At 32.0% G+C, this 16,269-nt stretch overlaps 1 protein-coding gene across 1 annotated transcript in view; it reads left to right on the forward strand.

Moving 5' to 3' along the window:
- The window catches only part of LOC118184511 (uncharacterized), a 76,935-nt gene that overhangs the window by 22,357 nt on the left and 38,309 nt on the right, over positions 1-16,269 (forward strand). Inside the window, exons 2-3 of the mRNA XM_035354194.2 lie at positions 10,019-10,097; positions 15,066-15,205. Coding sequence (XP_035210085.1) covers positions 10,029-10,097; positions 15,066-15,205 — 209 coding nt within the window. The 5' untranslated portion in view covers positions 10,019-10,028. The remainder of the gene's footprint in view (positions 1-10,018; positions 10,098-15,065; positions 15,206-16,269) is intronic.

The raw sequence follows: 16,269 nt of genomic DNA on the forward strand, positions 1-16,269 counted from the left end.
TTAATGTTATTTTCACTTTCATTTAAAACAAACATAAATCAAGGAAAAAAAATTGAAGCTTTCAGATTTTATATTACACCCAAGCGTTTTTTACTTCCTTGTACGAAGTAAAAAGGAAGTATTATAATCGCGAAGAGCTTCAGGCAGCATATTTCAACGAAAATATCCACTTTGACCGATTTCGAATGTAATTTAACGATGTTTTTGCGTGGTATCTGTACGTAAGGACAGAATAAAAGACTCTTTTCCTCCAAAAAAACTAAAAAACTGCTTTAAAATGAATTCTGAAGAGAATTTTTCGTGGCGTCTGTACGAACGTATGTACGTACATGCGTACGAACGTATCTCGCATAGCTGAAAAGCGAGTAGCCTCAGAACGTTGAAATTTTGTATATAGGACTACTATAACATGTAGATGTGCGCCTCGTATTTTGGTTGCAATCGGCCGCACCAAACGTATATAAATATCTTTATAAATATATCCACTCTGTTACCCGGCTCAGTGATATCAGTTTCTTTACTCTTATATGTTTGTAAATTGTACATTTTTTGCTTTAAAAATGATTGAATTATGTTGTTTTTATCTTCCGGTTAAGGGTTTTATGACTTCAGTAAATTTGTATGCAATATTTTTAGAATTATCAACAATTTTAAAATTGTTTAATTGCAGCTAAGCCTAATTTAATGGCGGCCATTGCTCTTGTTTACATTTGAAACAGCTGAGTAGTGAATTTGTTGCCAATCTAGAGAAACTTAGCTTCGCAACAACAAAGATAACGCCTTCATTTATTATTTAAATCATGCTTAATCCTTTCTGGAATTTTTTCGAGGAAATAAGCGTTTAAGATTTACTTCGTAATTTTTAATACAGATATTTTGAGTTTTTATGTATTTTTGCCTTGTCGCGAAGAGAAAACTCAATTAATTGAATGAGAAATACTCAATCGTCTGTGGGAAACTGTTTCTTCTGTCTGTGGAAAACTGTTTCTTTTAATTCTTTTTTGTTTTGTTTGCTTAATTTCTTTTATACATAGTTCTAGCTTTATTATAGTATTTTAATAGAACATGTGGCAACGATTAGATAATTCTTTAAATGATATAAATTTTGTGCATTCTGAGTTATAATATGAACGAAATATAATACTGTTAAGTAAACCTGGCGCCAGAGTGTCGCTATGGTAAACAAAGTGAATTTTAAAGAATGCATTTACTCTGTTGTGGTTTATGCGCTGTCGGCGAAGTAGGTTTAATTCAATCTAATAAGTTTAAATAAAATGCAAGAAAAAGTGCGTATAATTTAATATTCCGTACAAGGAAGTCATGCGGTGTACACATCAGATTTTTTTAACGTTTTAACATGTTACCTTTATTTATTAAATATCATGTTCTTCGCACTTAAACCATAAAATAACTTAACTTAAACCACTTAAACTTAACCACTTAAACTATAAAATTCAATTCAACAGCAAAATCACAAAGTAATATTTAAAAGATCATATCTTACAGTCTCGTGCGCTAAAGGAAAAATAAAAATTTTTAATTTTATTTTATTTATTTATATTTTTCGTACAGTGTTGCCATTGCTCGTTTTGAAATCGGTGAGCTTCTTAATTAAAGGCTCATAAATGCTTTACAAAATATGAAATATATAATAAAATAAATTCCAAATTCCTAATTTGGGTTTCCAGATGCCCATATTCGGGTGAAGATGTACATTATTCAAATTTGGATGGCTCTTAGGTACCGTTGTTTTATCACAATGCGAAAAACATACATACATTTATGCAGATGCTTCATTATTTAATTTCTTTAAATATAATACAAAGCTCTAATATTCTGGTGGCAGCAATTTAAAAAGTGATTCGCCGTTTCTACGCAAAATGCCAAAACGAAATTAAGAGCCCTTCTGGGCAAATTGCTCCTTTGGACTAATAACGCACCAGAAGATCTATAAATAGAGCTAATTAATTTACAATGTAATAAATATACCTTTTATTCAAAGATTTGAAGACACAGATATGATTAACTTTTATTTGTACTTGTCAAAAAATTAAATAAGCTCAATGACGATTTCTGCTGTAAGAATTATCGGTTTGTTTGGGAACACAGTTATATGCAAACAGCTGTTTTTCACCCAATAAGAAAAGAACCCAATTAATCCGTGAGCATCTAAAATCCGTGTTAAAGCTAATTTCTTTCCAAGGCTACAAACTTTACCAGAATCCAAAAGCCAAAAATATCAGGATATAGGAAGAAATGAAGAAGTTTATGCTTATTTTACATGATGTATTTTTGATGTAACAGATGCATTTTTATTTACCCATGGAAGAAACATTTAATAAATAAGGGAAAGAGACTAGACTATTATTTATTAGCAAGTTACATCCCACTTGGCAAGTTTTTCTCTTAAAACATAGATAATTTTCATAATTTTTTTTTTTTTTTTTTTTTTTTTTTTTTTTTTTTTTTTTAAGTTTATAATAAATTAAGTTGCTTAATGAGTTGAAACATGTTAGAATTACCTGAAAGAAATATTGGTGTAAGAATTTAATATATAGCTATTAGTATATTTGAATTACAAAGTGTAACTAACAAGAATATCCCACAGGATCCAAACTTCAGGGTTAAAATAGAAAATAACTATAAATTTGATTTTTTTTCCTTTGTAATATTATTGCTATAGTTTACGTATATTTTGATAAATATTTAGTAAGCAAAATTTTAAATTTATCAATTTTTTAATTCTGGAAATTTGTGCATTTTGTAAAAAATATTATATAAATAAATAAAAGCTCTGGCCCGTCGGCTGTTTCTCAAGTGATACATTCGACCCGCATACAATTTGAGTTTCAGACCACTGATCCACAAAATATTTTCGTAAGGGTAACAACTCGCAGAACTTTGAAACTTAGTTTCTTATCGCAATCAGGATCAAGTGAAGTTTCTTTAGCATGCTCACAGTGACTAAAAACTAGCTGAAGTTTTCTGCCGCAATTAGCTTTCTAGTCTCCGGTGCAGTTTCAGGTTTTAAACTGGGTCATAGAAGCTGAGAATAAAATTTTTTCTCCCACTGTAAGGAGCCCCTCGTTTCCGATAAAAAGTTGACCTAGTTTTTATTGAAAAGTGCCGCGAAAGATGGAAATTTATCTTTCATTTAAGTCTACAGCGACGTTTGTAAAGTCTAATGACATTATATTACTATCAAAAAGTAATTATCGTTTGTATACTATATACAATGGTTTATATCTTGAAAACACGATCTTTCTTCAATGCAGTAGCAACTTTTTAACTCCTACCAACCTATATACATAGGTAAGGGAGATAATATTTCCGGTCCAAATATTCGGTAGTCAGTTTTCAGTGAATAAGCAAGTATTAAGAGTCCTCACAACACAAATTTACTACTTTTATGATGATGTCTGTTTGTCCGAGTTACGTGTACAAATTTTCTTTCGCGATAACTCTTACGTCAAACTTCCAAAAATCTCCATTTTCCGTATTTAAGCTTTAATTAATGTAAGTGCTGCTAGTTGTGAGAAACATTTTCTAAATAAAAATCATTTAAGAAGTATTGAAGAACTGTAAATGTATATTTCGCATTTAAGAAATCTTTCTTGTCTATATAACAGCAACAGGAATCACATGATTTTGCGAACAAATAGTAATAGTAATGAAAATAATAATATTTTTGAAATATTGTAATTAAGGTTTATCTTCAAAAATAAACGTAGATTTTTAATTTTTTCCCTAGAAGCCATTTTCACATTTTTTGTAGTTGTTTGTTTGCATATTAAGAGGGGTGGTCAATGACAACCGCAGGCAGCATGTTCGGGAGGCAAAAGTTCTATCTTCACCACAAAATATATAGCATTCCCTTTACAAATGTATAGTACCTTCCTTTTGAATTGCATTATTGATATGAATAAGAATACCATACCAGATCAACTGCGCATGACTAAGCAGAATTTCTGTGTTTCATAGATACAGAAAATAAAGGTAAATTTTTGTTAAATATTTAAAAACAGAATATCTTTGGAATTACCTACAAAGCGTTTAGTGTTGCCATACATTTTTTAAATATATATTTGCTATATTATTTATTTAAAAACTAACCGCTTGCAAGGAAAGCCGCCTAAAATAGTGATCATAAAAAAGTGTATAATGATTTCAATTAATCCAGATAGTGTAATTTCATAAAAATATTTAATATTTCTCATTAAACATCTTATTTTAATGTATTTTTATTCCAATCAACCATATTAAAAGAGTAGAGAAAATGTTCTTAAGAACTATATTTATTGCTTTTGAATTGCTTAGTTTGCTACTCCTTAGCCTTGCATATTAAATTTGAAAATTACTAGTTTAGGCTTTATTAAATGGCAACACGCTAACTAAAAACAATAACATTTTCTTTTTTACTTTTATTCTTTAAAACTGAAGAATTTTTCCCAGATTCGACTTGTGAGATTCGTTTTGTTTTAAACATTTACTTAATTTGCTTTCCCATCCTGATATTTTCTTATACAAATCTTCAACAGAATTTTATCTTTATGCTTTAACTACTACACAGACACAGATTACGTTCAACAAGACACTACGCAGACAAAAATTACGTTAACCAGAAATCCGTGATCGATAATTTTATTTATATATTCACATATACAATGGTTTGGAATTTGTGCCATCTGGAATCAATTTAATATATTGCAAAAACATCTGTCCATAGACACTAATACATCGTAAAATCTGATAGCGAAAAGAACTCTTAAATCCTCTACTTGTGTTTAGTCTAGCTTAAGAATACTTAATATACTAGAAAGCATATCGTCTCCCGAAAAATATAATGCCATCGTTTCTACTAGTGGTATTTTAGAAAGTGCGCAATGGGATATATAAAAGCAACTGAAAAAAAAAAAAAATACTGAACAGACAATAAAGCTTTAGGAAATTACTCAATTTCTAAATTTCTAGTTGGAACAAAAACCCGCCAATGCGACATTTAAAGCTACGTAATAAATAACCTTAGCTTGGCATAAATTTTGAATAAAATTCTTACGATTACGAGGGCCTTGTTTCTGAAGAAGATAGACTTGTTCGTGATCGTTCTCGATATCAATAGAATTGTATTCTAATTCTATTCCAATCTAGAATTGCTTTTTATTCCAAAGGGGCTTTCTCCCTGAAGGACAATTGTTTTCGTTTTGCGATTTTGGGTTGCTCACCGTTTCACTTTTCAAACTGTTGAGACCAAATGTTAGAGTCTTGCATTATATTTAAAGAAATTAAATAATGAAAAATCTGCATAAATATATGTCCATTTCTCGCATTGTGATAAAACAACAGTACATAGAGCCATCGAATTTTGAATGACGTAATCCTACCGCGAATATGGGCATGTGGAAGCCCAAATTTGAAATTTGGAATTTGTTTTATTATCTTATAAGGTTATAAGGTATTTATCCTCCTTTCTAGCGTGCCTTCGTGCTGTGGTGGTCTGCACACTGGGCTGGTATTCCAGAGGTCCATGGTTCGATTCCCGGGGAAGGCGATTGCTCATTTTTCACCTTGCCTGCTCCTGAAAAAATCCTAATGTCTCTACAATCGATTTCATATTTTGTAAACCTTTAACGAATTTTTTATTAACAAACTCAAGGATTTCAGAGCGAGCCATGGCAACGTTGTACAGAAAAAACATTTTTATCTCCAGCGCGTGAGACTGCGTATCCTAAATCCTAAAGATATGCTCAATTTAAAACTATTTTGTGATATTGCTCTTGAACTGAATTTTATGGTTTAAGTGCGAAGAACGTGATATTTAATAAATAAAAGTAACAGACAAAATGTAAAAAAAAAACTACCATTTGGACGTAATTTAAAATCTGAAACCTTTTACATTGCTTTAAAATTTTTTTCTAATTTTAAACTCGAGATTTATCTCTAAAATTTAATAGTTACATGTGAATCATTTAATGGCAAATCGGAAGATAACTGCACTATATAAAGAGTAAAACGGAGGAAATAAAAAAAAAAAAAAAAAAAGCGATCCAAAACCGTTACCGACATTGAAACTTGGGAGAGGGGGAGGGAGTTGAGACTGTCACTAAAATAAAGAATTACAGAACCAATATTATTGACTTTTCTTACCTAATAGAAACAAGCTTTAGCTTTAATATGCGACGGTATTTACTACGATCAATAATTTACTACGGCAAGAAAGAAACGGTTCGAATGTTATTGAACGAGGTAATTTAAAAGTAAAGTAATTTTATGCCAAATATTAAAAAGAAATTCATCTATACATCAATCCCCATCAATTTAAAGAAACTCGAACTTTTGTGCAATTAGAATCTGTGATTTTGTTTCTGAAACATTTAGTTATAATTGTAAAATTAAAAATAACATAAAAATACTAAAATATAAATCTGATCTAAAATTCTTTTTCAAAACGTTTGCTTATATTCTTAGTCTAATTATTATCTTTAAATTATTTACGTGCAGTTACAATACACTCCTCTTATCAAAATTACCTCCATTCCAAAAGCATTTGAGTTTATCAAGAGGCTCAGTTTAACAGATGGAGATTTTTGTATCATATTACCATGATATCAGTTTTAAATGTTCATGTAAAATAATAACTAAGAAGTAATTCTTTAATTAATCTTAAAATAACAAGTAAAAATTAATACTAAAATTGAATTATTTGGTAATTTTTAAATATATGCGGCTTAAGTGTTTGTCGCCGATAGTTTATTGGTTGTTTGCGTAACTGTAAATTGTTTTATTCCCCGTGCAGTGCAGTGCAGTGCGTGACGAATAGTATGAGAAGCTAGTGGTGAAACTACTGGGAGACAAGCACCACAGGCAGAAGACTGTATGATTTCCAACCAAATGTTAACCACAATTTAAATAGTAGTTCTTCGCACCTCACACAGTATCTGACAGGACATGGCCCATATATGTCCTATCTTCGCAGATTTCACCTAAGAGACAGTGACCAATGTATTTGTGGCAGTACTGGTGACCCAGATCACTATCTGTTTGACTGCTCGCCCACAAGGAATTCACATTTGAAAAGACCAACTGCAATCAATATGCCAGAATGGTTCAAGAACACAATTAAGAATAAATATGCGCTCAGCCGCATTAGAGACTGCACTACCATTGCTAAAAGCATTGCTGACAATCTGGAGTGGCTTCGTTTAGTTGGAAAACTAAAATGCTTAAAGTTAAGCAGACACTATCGGGGTCAAGGCACGGGAGGGTGGCCTCCCACGGGACTACGAACTAAAGTCTTCTACTGCTTACTGTAGATCTCTCACTGCTCCTATTGGTTTCAAATTTCTTTTATTTTATTTAATTTAACTTCTAGTTTACTGGAAAATATGTTTTTATGTCTCTGCAATTGAATATTTTGTAAATAGCAAATTTTCATGATTTTCGCATACACGTCTCAACAGCCAGTCAAAAGACCTCTACTAAGAGATATCTTTGACTGCTTCTGCTGGACTCCCTGCGTAATTTTACTTTTGTATATAGTCTTTCTAATTGTGAGAAAAATGCACTTTGATGAGTTTATGCACTAAATATTTGTAAAAATGCACACTGTACCTGAAACTTGGACCAGCATCTCTCCAGCCTACCAGACGCCGCTATAGCCTCACGTGACAAAGTAGTCACACCTTCTTTCATTTTGCATCCTGTCCTCCGGACACACTAATGCATTTGCTATACCTGCAATGTACTTTTTAATTCATGACAGCCGGTATACAGCTTGCTATCAGCAAGCTACACACGGCAATAGTGGGAAAAGGAAAGGAATGGAGTGGCTTCTTTCCTTGGACACCATGCCGTCAGCAGCCTGCTCTGTACATATATTAATTTACTTAATGTTTTTTTTTTGTTTGTTTGTTTTGCTGTTTTTAATTATATTTAATTTTATGACTAATCCAGAACTTATTTAATGTATTCCACAATTTGTAATGTATTTGGTCATCTTTACATCTGTACCTGATTTTTATAGCACATCCTTAACTGTATGCCTAACAAGTACGATAATAGTGAAAAGTGTTCCGCTTAGTCTCAGCAGTCCCCACCATGCACCTTCTTTCTATGTTCTGGTCCTTACTTCAATGTTCCTCGTTTCGTGGCCAATCCCCGGAGGACACAGTACTAAGCTCTTTATTTATATTTATTCATTTTTTTTTTTTTTTTTTTTTTTTTTTTTTAATTCCATCGACGGGATCCAACAGGCTGAAAAGCACCTAACACAGTCGGCCAACTGTTGCGTCGATGGTGAAAAGAAAGAAAGTATGAGAAAGCTAAGCCGGAAAAATTAAAAATACAAGAGCACGTGCATTTAACATTTAATAAATATATTTAACATCTATATATAATAGAATTCGGAAATATGCAACCGGCAAAAACTGGCAACGAAGAAAAAAAATAAAATGAAATAAATAAATATCTTTATAATATGCTGCTTAAGTGTCTGTTTGTCGCCGATAGTTTATTGGTTGCTTGCGTAACTGTACTAGCCAATGGGGTGACCTTGCCACGGCACAGGGTTGCCGTTTCAATTGAGACGCAGACAATTTCCTGTAAAACTTGCCTTTGCTATGACCATCCATAAGTCTTAGGGCCAAACGCTCAAGCGTGTTGGCATTTTTTTACCTGAGCCTGCATTTATACACGGTCAACTTTATGTTGCCTGTTCAAGAACTCGTGAAAGAAGGGACGTAAAATTAAAAATAATGGATGGTCCTCTGCAAGGCGAGGTTAAAAATGATGGAAAGATCTACACAAGAAATGTTGCGTGCAAAGAGAACTTTGACATGTGAATTAATATTTTATTATTTTAATCACCTTTATTTATTGAGCTAGCGGTGGCTCTTAAGAAATGTACCGCCAGTGGTTTCCTTCATTGCACTCTACTTTAAGCAATTAAGCAAGTAGAAGGGGGAAATCCCGTGGTGCAGTATGCAAAGGGGCGACCTCGCCGCCTGCCCTGGGTAATTCAGTTTGAATTAGCAGACACCTTTGCACAAATCATTTTAATTACAATTTATAATATCTAGAACATTTTCGTATGGTCATTTCGTATGACCGCCGGGATTTCTAGTAATATTATATTTGAATATTAACTTTGTACTCTCGAATTTATAATTCCGTTAGAGATTTTCGTCTTCTTTGGTAGCATCAATTGTACGAGAAGTCTTAAGCGAATTACCCCTAGGCCTATTAAATTACGACAGAAATGTACGAAAGGTGCAAAAGACCCTTATTGAACTCAAATAAAACTTAACAGAAGACACTACTCGTGCTTACAGAACAGCCAGTATTTATGACTTAAATCAAAAAAATAAATTTGACTTAAATAAGTAGAATGTAAGGTTAGCCCAACGGCTACACAGGCAGACAAACGCAAAATTTGACTCAGACCGCGTATCAAAGTTACAACCCTAATGGCTAGAATTACGCAAAGCCTCAGATATACTGCTAATCAAGAGAATCAATAAGCAAACCTTCCTTTAAATACTTCCTCACTTTCTACCTTAATTTGAATACACGCGAACTAGGAATTTGCATTCTGGCAGGAAAATGGAAAGCGAGAAAGATATGGAAAGAAATCAAATTAACATAAAATAACTGGTTAGCAAAACTAAAGAAATCCATATACTTGTTAGAGAACATATTCGCTAAATACATTTGGAAATTTTTCACGGTACAATTTTTTTTTAAGTCATCATAAAGGCACGCACTTGTCATATCTATTAATAATTAAAACGGTTTTTATACTTTCCCCTAATTTCGTTTTACATATCTTTAAGAACACAATAAACGATACCGTTTTTTGAAAGTATGTTTGACTGAGAAAAGAAGAAATGCTGAGAAAAAATATCTTACTAGGAAATATTCCCTTTTCTAGTTTGAACAGAAGATTTTTTTAATTATTTTATACCTTTTTAAATCGTCAATATTTTAGTTATATTATTCAAAGTTCTAACTTTCTTCCTTTCAGAATTTCCAACATGGGCATCGAAAGGAAGGGCATTTCACTAATATCAGCTGTCATATTTATTCATTGTTTTAATGCTGTAGTAAGTATTGAATTTTATGTTTCCTTTAAGTTTATATTTTTGTATTTAGAACGTATTTCATAATGTAATTTGTTACATTTTATAAGATGACCGTTTCACATAATTGTAGCGTTTTTCCAAAGAAATGCAAAATTTTAAATTCGTATTTGCTAACTGTAGTAGATCAGATATTTTTTCGAAATAAGTTAAGTTTTAAAAGAATATCAAATTTTATTAAATTTTTCTTTTAAAGGATGCGAACTTTTGCCACATCGTCTAGAAATTTGTATTCTTTACAAACTTAAAATTGCACCTAAAAAGGGTTTTTCCATTTTCCTTAATAAAAATTGAATGTTTAAAATTCTTATTATTTCTGTGCATTAAAACAATGTATTTAGAAAACAAGGTAAATCAATTCACATTAAAACAATGTCAATTTTATTATTTCTACGCAAAAAAATCAACTAGGAGACAGGAAATTCATATTAATGAGACACAGTATAATACTTAAAGAATAGAGAAAGTATTGTAGCAAAAAAAAAAAAAAGAAGAAGAAGAAGAATTGTACACGTACTGTACGGAATAAACAGAAAAAAGGCTTTAATAACGATATGACGTTGGTACGAAAGGCCGTCTATCTAAGAGGGAGAATAAGAAACAATAAGATTACGTAAGGGATATGACCTCCTCTAACTGCAATGGTTGCGTTGCGCCATCTGTCGATACTCAACACCATTTTATCTAACAGTTCCTGGGGTAATAGTTCCCATTCTTCAAGGATCACTTGCTTCATTTGTTTGGTACTTTTATGAAGGTTAAGATCGTGCCACCAGGTGTTTCTCTAAAGTATCCATGCACATTCAAAAGGATTTAAATAATGGGAGCTCTCTGACGAATTCATTCTGCGGATATCTTCCCTTTTTAAGCCTTCTCAACAGAATGAACCCTGTTTGAGCGAGAATTGTCATTCATAAAAACATATTCGGGACCAATGGCACGCAGAAAAAGATACTCGTACCTCCTCACATTAATGATCTCAGGCATGTCAAAAATGTGGAGTTCCGTCCGGCCGTTTGTCATAATGCCTCCCCATACAAGCCTGCCAGAATCACTCAACGGTCTCTCTCCCTGATGTTTGTAGGATAAAATCGTGTCCCTACCTCTCTTCATATTAAAGGGCACCTAGAATAGTTTATCAGAATGAAACTAATTTCACCGATAAAGAGGACGAGACTCTATTGATAAGGTGTCCAGTCGTTGTGTTCTCTTATCACTGTAAACGGTGCCACCGAAGGGATGTTATCGACAGTATGCAGCGTTCAGGACGGTGGTCAAATAGGCCACTTTATGAAGTTTTCTGGAGACAGTAAACTGCCTCACTTGTCTTTCGGCTACAATGCGCAACTGCTGAGCAATGTTGCCCGCTGCCTGGTTTTGTTCACCTTTCTCCTGCAGTGCAATATATCGATCATCAGTCACCGTTGTTTCATGGGCCGACCACCAACAATCTTTCTTACAGGTGTACCTTTCCTTTGAAAGGCTTTCCAAAGATCGCGAAATAACATTTTATCAATTCCAAACTATTGGGCCACAGTCGTCAAATACGCCTCTCCTCAAGCTTGCCAATCTTTCTACCATGTGTAAAAGTACCCTGGTGTTTTCTTGTAGTCACTACATGTATAATCTCACTTTCGCTTACAGAATAATACTCGGAAAAGCATATTCCTTTCTTCTTTATAGCCTTGCACTGAGGGCGCTGATTCTTCGAGTTTAGCATGGATGATGTACCCTTTGACGTCATGGTGCTTATATTTGCATATGTATCACCTTTCTACTGGGTTGGTTTTTCACTCTACTGATCGCAAAAGTTCCTTTTCAGCAATTGTCGTATGTTGAAAAATGTTGCTTAACTTTGTTGCTTAAGTTTTGTACTCTAGTGTATATAAACAAAAACTACAACAATGATTATGCAGTAAATTTCAATATTATGATCGCTCTTAAAAATTTTGCAAATACTTTACTTTTCTATTTACAAAACTATAGTAAGAATATTATATATTCAGAATGGCTATATAAATAAAATTTCCAGTTAAAAAAATTGCTTTTTATACTGTAGAATAAATAAGCATGGCTTTCTTAAGCTTAACCGCCCACCAGCGGCCGAGAGGTAAAGTCGCTGAACACTGGTAGTTCGGTCCGAGGTTCGAATCCCGCGAACGGGCTGGCTGCATGGGTGTTTTCGTGGTTTTCCCCATGTGTAACGTGTATACGAGCCAGTTTACCTTAGAAAGTCCTCCACGAAGGCATCCCTTCCCTTAGGCAGATAGCCGAAGTGTGCTTTGCCATAATTAAATACACCACACACTTAAGCTTAACCAATTAGATAGTTATTTTTATTAAGTATTAACTTTTACTCAGTCCTTTACTTTAGTAGTTACTCAGTCCTTTTAGATGTTCAATATATTTTTCTCTATTACATTAGTTAAAATTACAGGAAAAAATTAATAAAATTATAATGCTATTTTTTAAGTTTTTAAATGCTACAAAAACTCTTTTAATTAACTTTATTGTTATATGTTGATTAGAATTATTCTCCGAAATATTTTAATAACATTATTAGGATTAAATTCCAGAAAGTTACAAACATATTCTTTGTAATTATTACAATTGTTTTAAGAAAAAAGGGGTAAATCTTACAAATAAATAGTAATCGTACAAATAAAATCTTACAAATCTACAAATCTTGTAAAAAATATAATTTTTTTATATTTTTTACCTGTTATCTGCATTTTCTTGTTTACAATAATTAAATTTAACGTCGTCAGTCATGTAAGAATTATAAAACTTTGGCAATTCCTCTTATTTCAAAATCTCATTGCCAAAATTAAAAAATCTGATTAAGAGAAACTTCTACATCCTACTGCCTATGGTTCCTTTTGAGGGATATAAAGGATAACTATAGTTTGTTGAACTAAAGCAGGGCCAAAATTAAAAGGCTTAATGGGTAACAGAAAATATTTCGAACAGGATTAGTCCTGCATTAAAACTTAACTATTTGTATCTTCTCAGATAAGATAATTCATATTAAGTTCATTAAAATAATAATTCTTAGTTAAGATACTTCTCAGATTAGAAGTTTAGTTAACATCGCTGTTAATTGATATGTTACCAGTTAGCTAACATCTCTGTTAACTGGCTAACAACTTATTAATTAACCGATAGTTCGCTAACAACGCTAACAGGTAGCTAAGAACTTATATTTGTTAGCCAACTGATAACTGGCTAACAATACTGATATTTGGATAAAATCTTACATTTATTAACTAATAAGTAGCTAAAAATACTGGTCTATCAATTTATATTTGGTTAGCAAACTGATAAGTAGCTACAACGCTGATAATTGTTTCATAATTAACATTTGTTTGCCAATTATCAACGCTCAGGGGCGGCGAGACTCTATTATTCGCCGCCTATTAGATATTTCTCCGCCCAGTGCAAACTTTACAACACCTATATTCTACTGTCTGATACTTCTTTATATTCTAAAAACTATGCTGAATTCTGCCGCACGGTGCTGCCACTCTGGTTGCACCAGCTCTGGCGCTGGCCCTGTCAATGTTGATAATTCGCTAACAACTTATATTAGTTAGCTAACTGATAATTGGTTAACAATGTTGATAGCTGGCTAAGAACTTATATTTGTTAGCCAAAGGATAACTAGCTAACAACACTCATAGTTGATTACCAACTTATAGTTATTTATTGGTTAACTGATAATTGGCAAACGGCACTGAGCTAACAATTTATATTTAGTAACCAACTGATGGTAATAACGCTCATATGTGGTTAATAGTACTTTACATTTGTTAGCCAACAGACAATTGACTAACAACTATATATGTGAATAAGAACTTATATTTGTTAACCAAATCATAATTGTCTAACAACACTGACATTTGGCTAACAACTTATATTTAGCCAACTGACGATGTGCTAAAAACTCTGAAAACTGGTTAATAACTTATATTTGTTAAGCAAACGATAACTGGCTAACAACACTAATAGGATATAGAGAGAGATAGATAGGTAGATATAGCTTATATATTTCTTGGGCCGTTATTAGGATAAATGAATAACAACTACAGGGCTAACAATTTATATTTGGTTAGCCAACTGATAATTGGCTACAAGGCTGATAACTGACTAGCATCTTACATTTGTCAAGCAACTAATAACCAGCTAACAATAATGATAGTTAGCTGATGACTTATTGATTAACTGATAATTGACTAACAATACTGGAATAACAAATATAAATTGTTGATTGGCTAACAACAGCTAAAAACTATCTGGCTAATACTTTATATTTGTTAGCCAACTGATAATTGACAATTACAATAAATGGCTAACAACTTATATTTAGTCAACTGACAGTTGGCTAAAAATTCTGATAAATGGTTAACATCTTATAGTTGTTAAGAAATTGAAAATTGGATACAACCATGATAAATGGCTAACAATTTATATTTTGTCATCTGTCAATAGAATAAAATCTCCTATAACCGGCTAAAAACTTCAACTTATATTTGTTAGCCAACTGATAATTGGCTACAACTGTGATTACTAGCTAACTACTTACGTTTAACCAACTGACAATTAGCTAACAACTCTGATAACTGGTTAACAACTTATATTTGTTAAGCAATTGATAACAATGTAATAACAATGATAGTTGTCTAACAACTTATATTTATTGGTTAAGTGATAACTGGCTAATAACACTGAGATAAGAATTTATATTTGCTAGCCAGCGGATAATTGGTTAACAAGACTGATATCTGGCTAATACTTCATATTTGTTAAACTGACAACTGATAATCAATAATATATATAATGACGCTGATAATTAGCTAACAACTCATGTTCATTAGCTAACTAAAAAGTGATTAACAAAGCTCATAATTGACTAACAGCTTATATATTCTGCAGGTAGCTCCTACACCTATGTCATACATCCGCACTAGTGGCAAACGAGAGAAATCCGTTGGTATCAGTCGAGTACCTGAAAGAATTGAAGTGGCAAGTTGTCTTGGAAGATGTCAGTTAACTCCATCCTGCGTTTGTGTCAGGTGAGTTTGGTTCAAGTCATTTTACGAATAACGTAACGTTCAGGCAACGACATGCTCTTGCGAATTCTAATGTCACTAGCCAATATTCTGCAAATGACAAATTTTTAAAAATGTATTTGATCATGTTTTTTTTTTTTTTTTTTTTTTTTTAATTTCTGATTTTATATAATAATTTGGGTAATTATTGTACAATTTTGTTCATGTAATAGAAAAATTAAGTCTTGTAAAAGCGTAAAATCAATTTATATTATAAAATTAGTTAAAAGATTGAACTTACTCTGTTAATTATAAAATTTTAATTCCTTGGAATAAAGCTTTATTTTTATATACGAGCCCTGATAAGAGAAAGCATTTCTTAATTTTAATTAATCTTAACTACTACTTAAAATGCATTTATATTTACTTAAATATTTGTTAATAAAATAATTTCCATCTGCTCCAAGAGCTTTTATTCCCCTCTCCTAGATCTTTTCAAAAGTTAAAAAAATATGTTAAAATTCAATTCCAAAATTTTTAATCCCAAAAGAAAATTTTGTTCATTTAATAAGATTATATCCCATTCCAGGCTTTCCCAGTTGACTGTTTTTCAAAAATCATATCATTTCGTTTTTATATTCAGAGTCAACGTTAAGTCTCAAAATGTGACCGAAAATCAAAAGATGATAAAAACATACTTAAAATGACGTAATAACATTCAGACAATGTTTACAGCATTAAAGTCACATAGTGGTGATATATAGTACAGTAAACATGGCTTTTACTTTTTTAAAAACATGATTGCAATTCAGTGCTGTTACCTTGAGATATGAACACGTCAGTTTCTAAATAATAATACAATTATTCTTTATAAAATATATTAATTATGGCTAAAATATTTGAGATTCCTACACTTTAAATCAGGAATTCCCAATCTTTATTCTCTTATCAACCCTTTTTAAAAGAATGATTTTCTTTATCGAAACCCTTACTTTTTCCCTCTATACAGCATACAGCAAACTCATTATACAAATAATAGCACATAAATAATTAAAAGTAATAATTAGACTAAGATATGAACACGTCAG

The sequence above is a fragment of the Stegodyphus dumicola genome, chromosome 10 (assembly GCF_044657685.1).
Source record: "Stegodyphus dumicola isolate Sdum_Otavi_A_Nest chromosome 10, ASM4465768v1".
NCBI lineage: Eukaryota > Metazoa > Arthropoda > Arachnida > Araneae > Eresidae > Stegodyphus > Stegodyphus dumicola.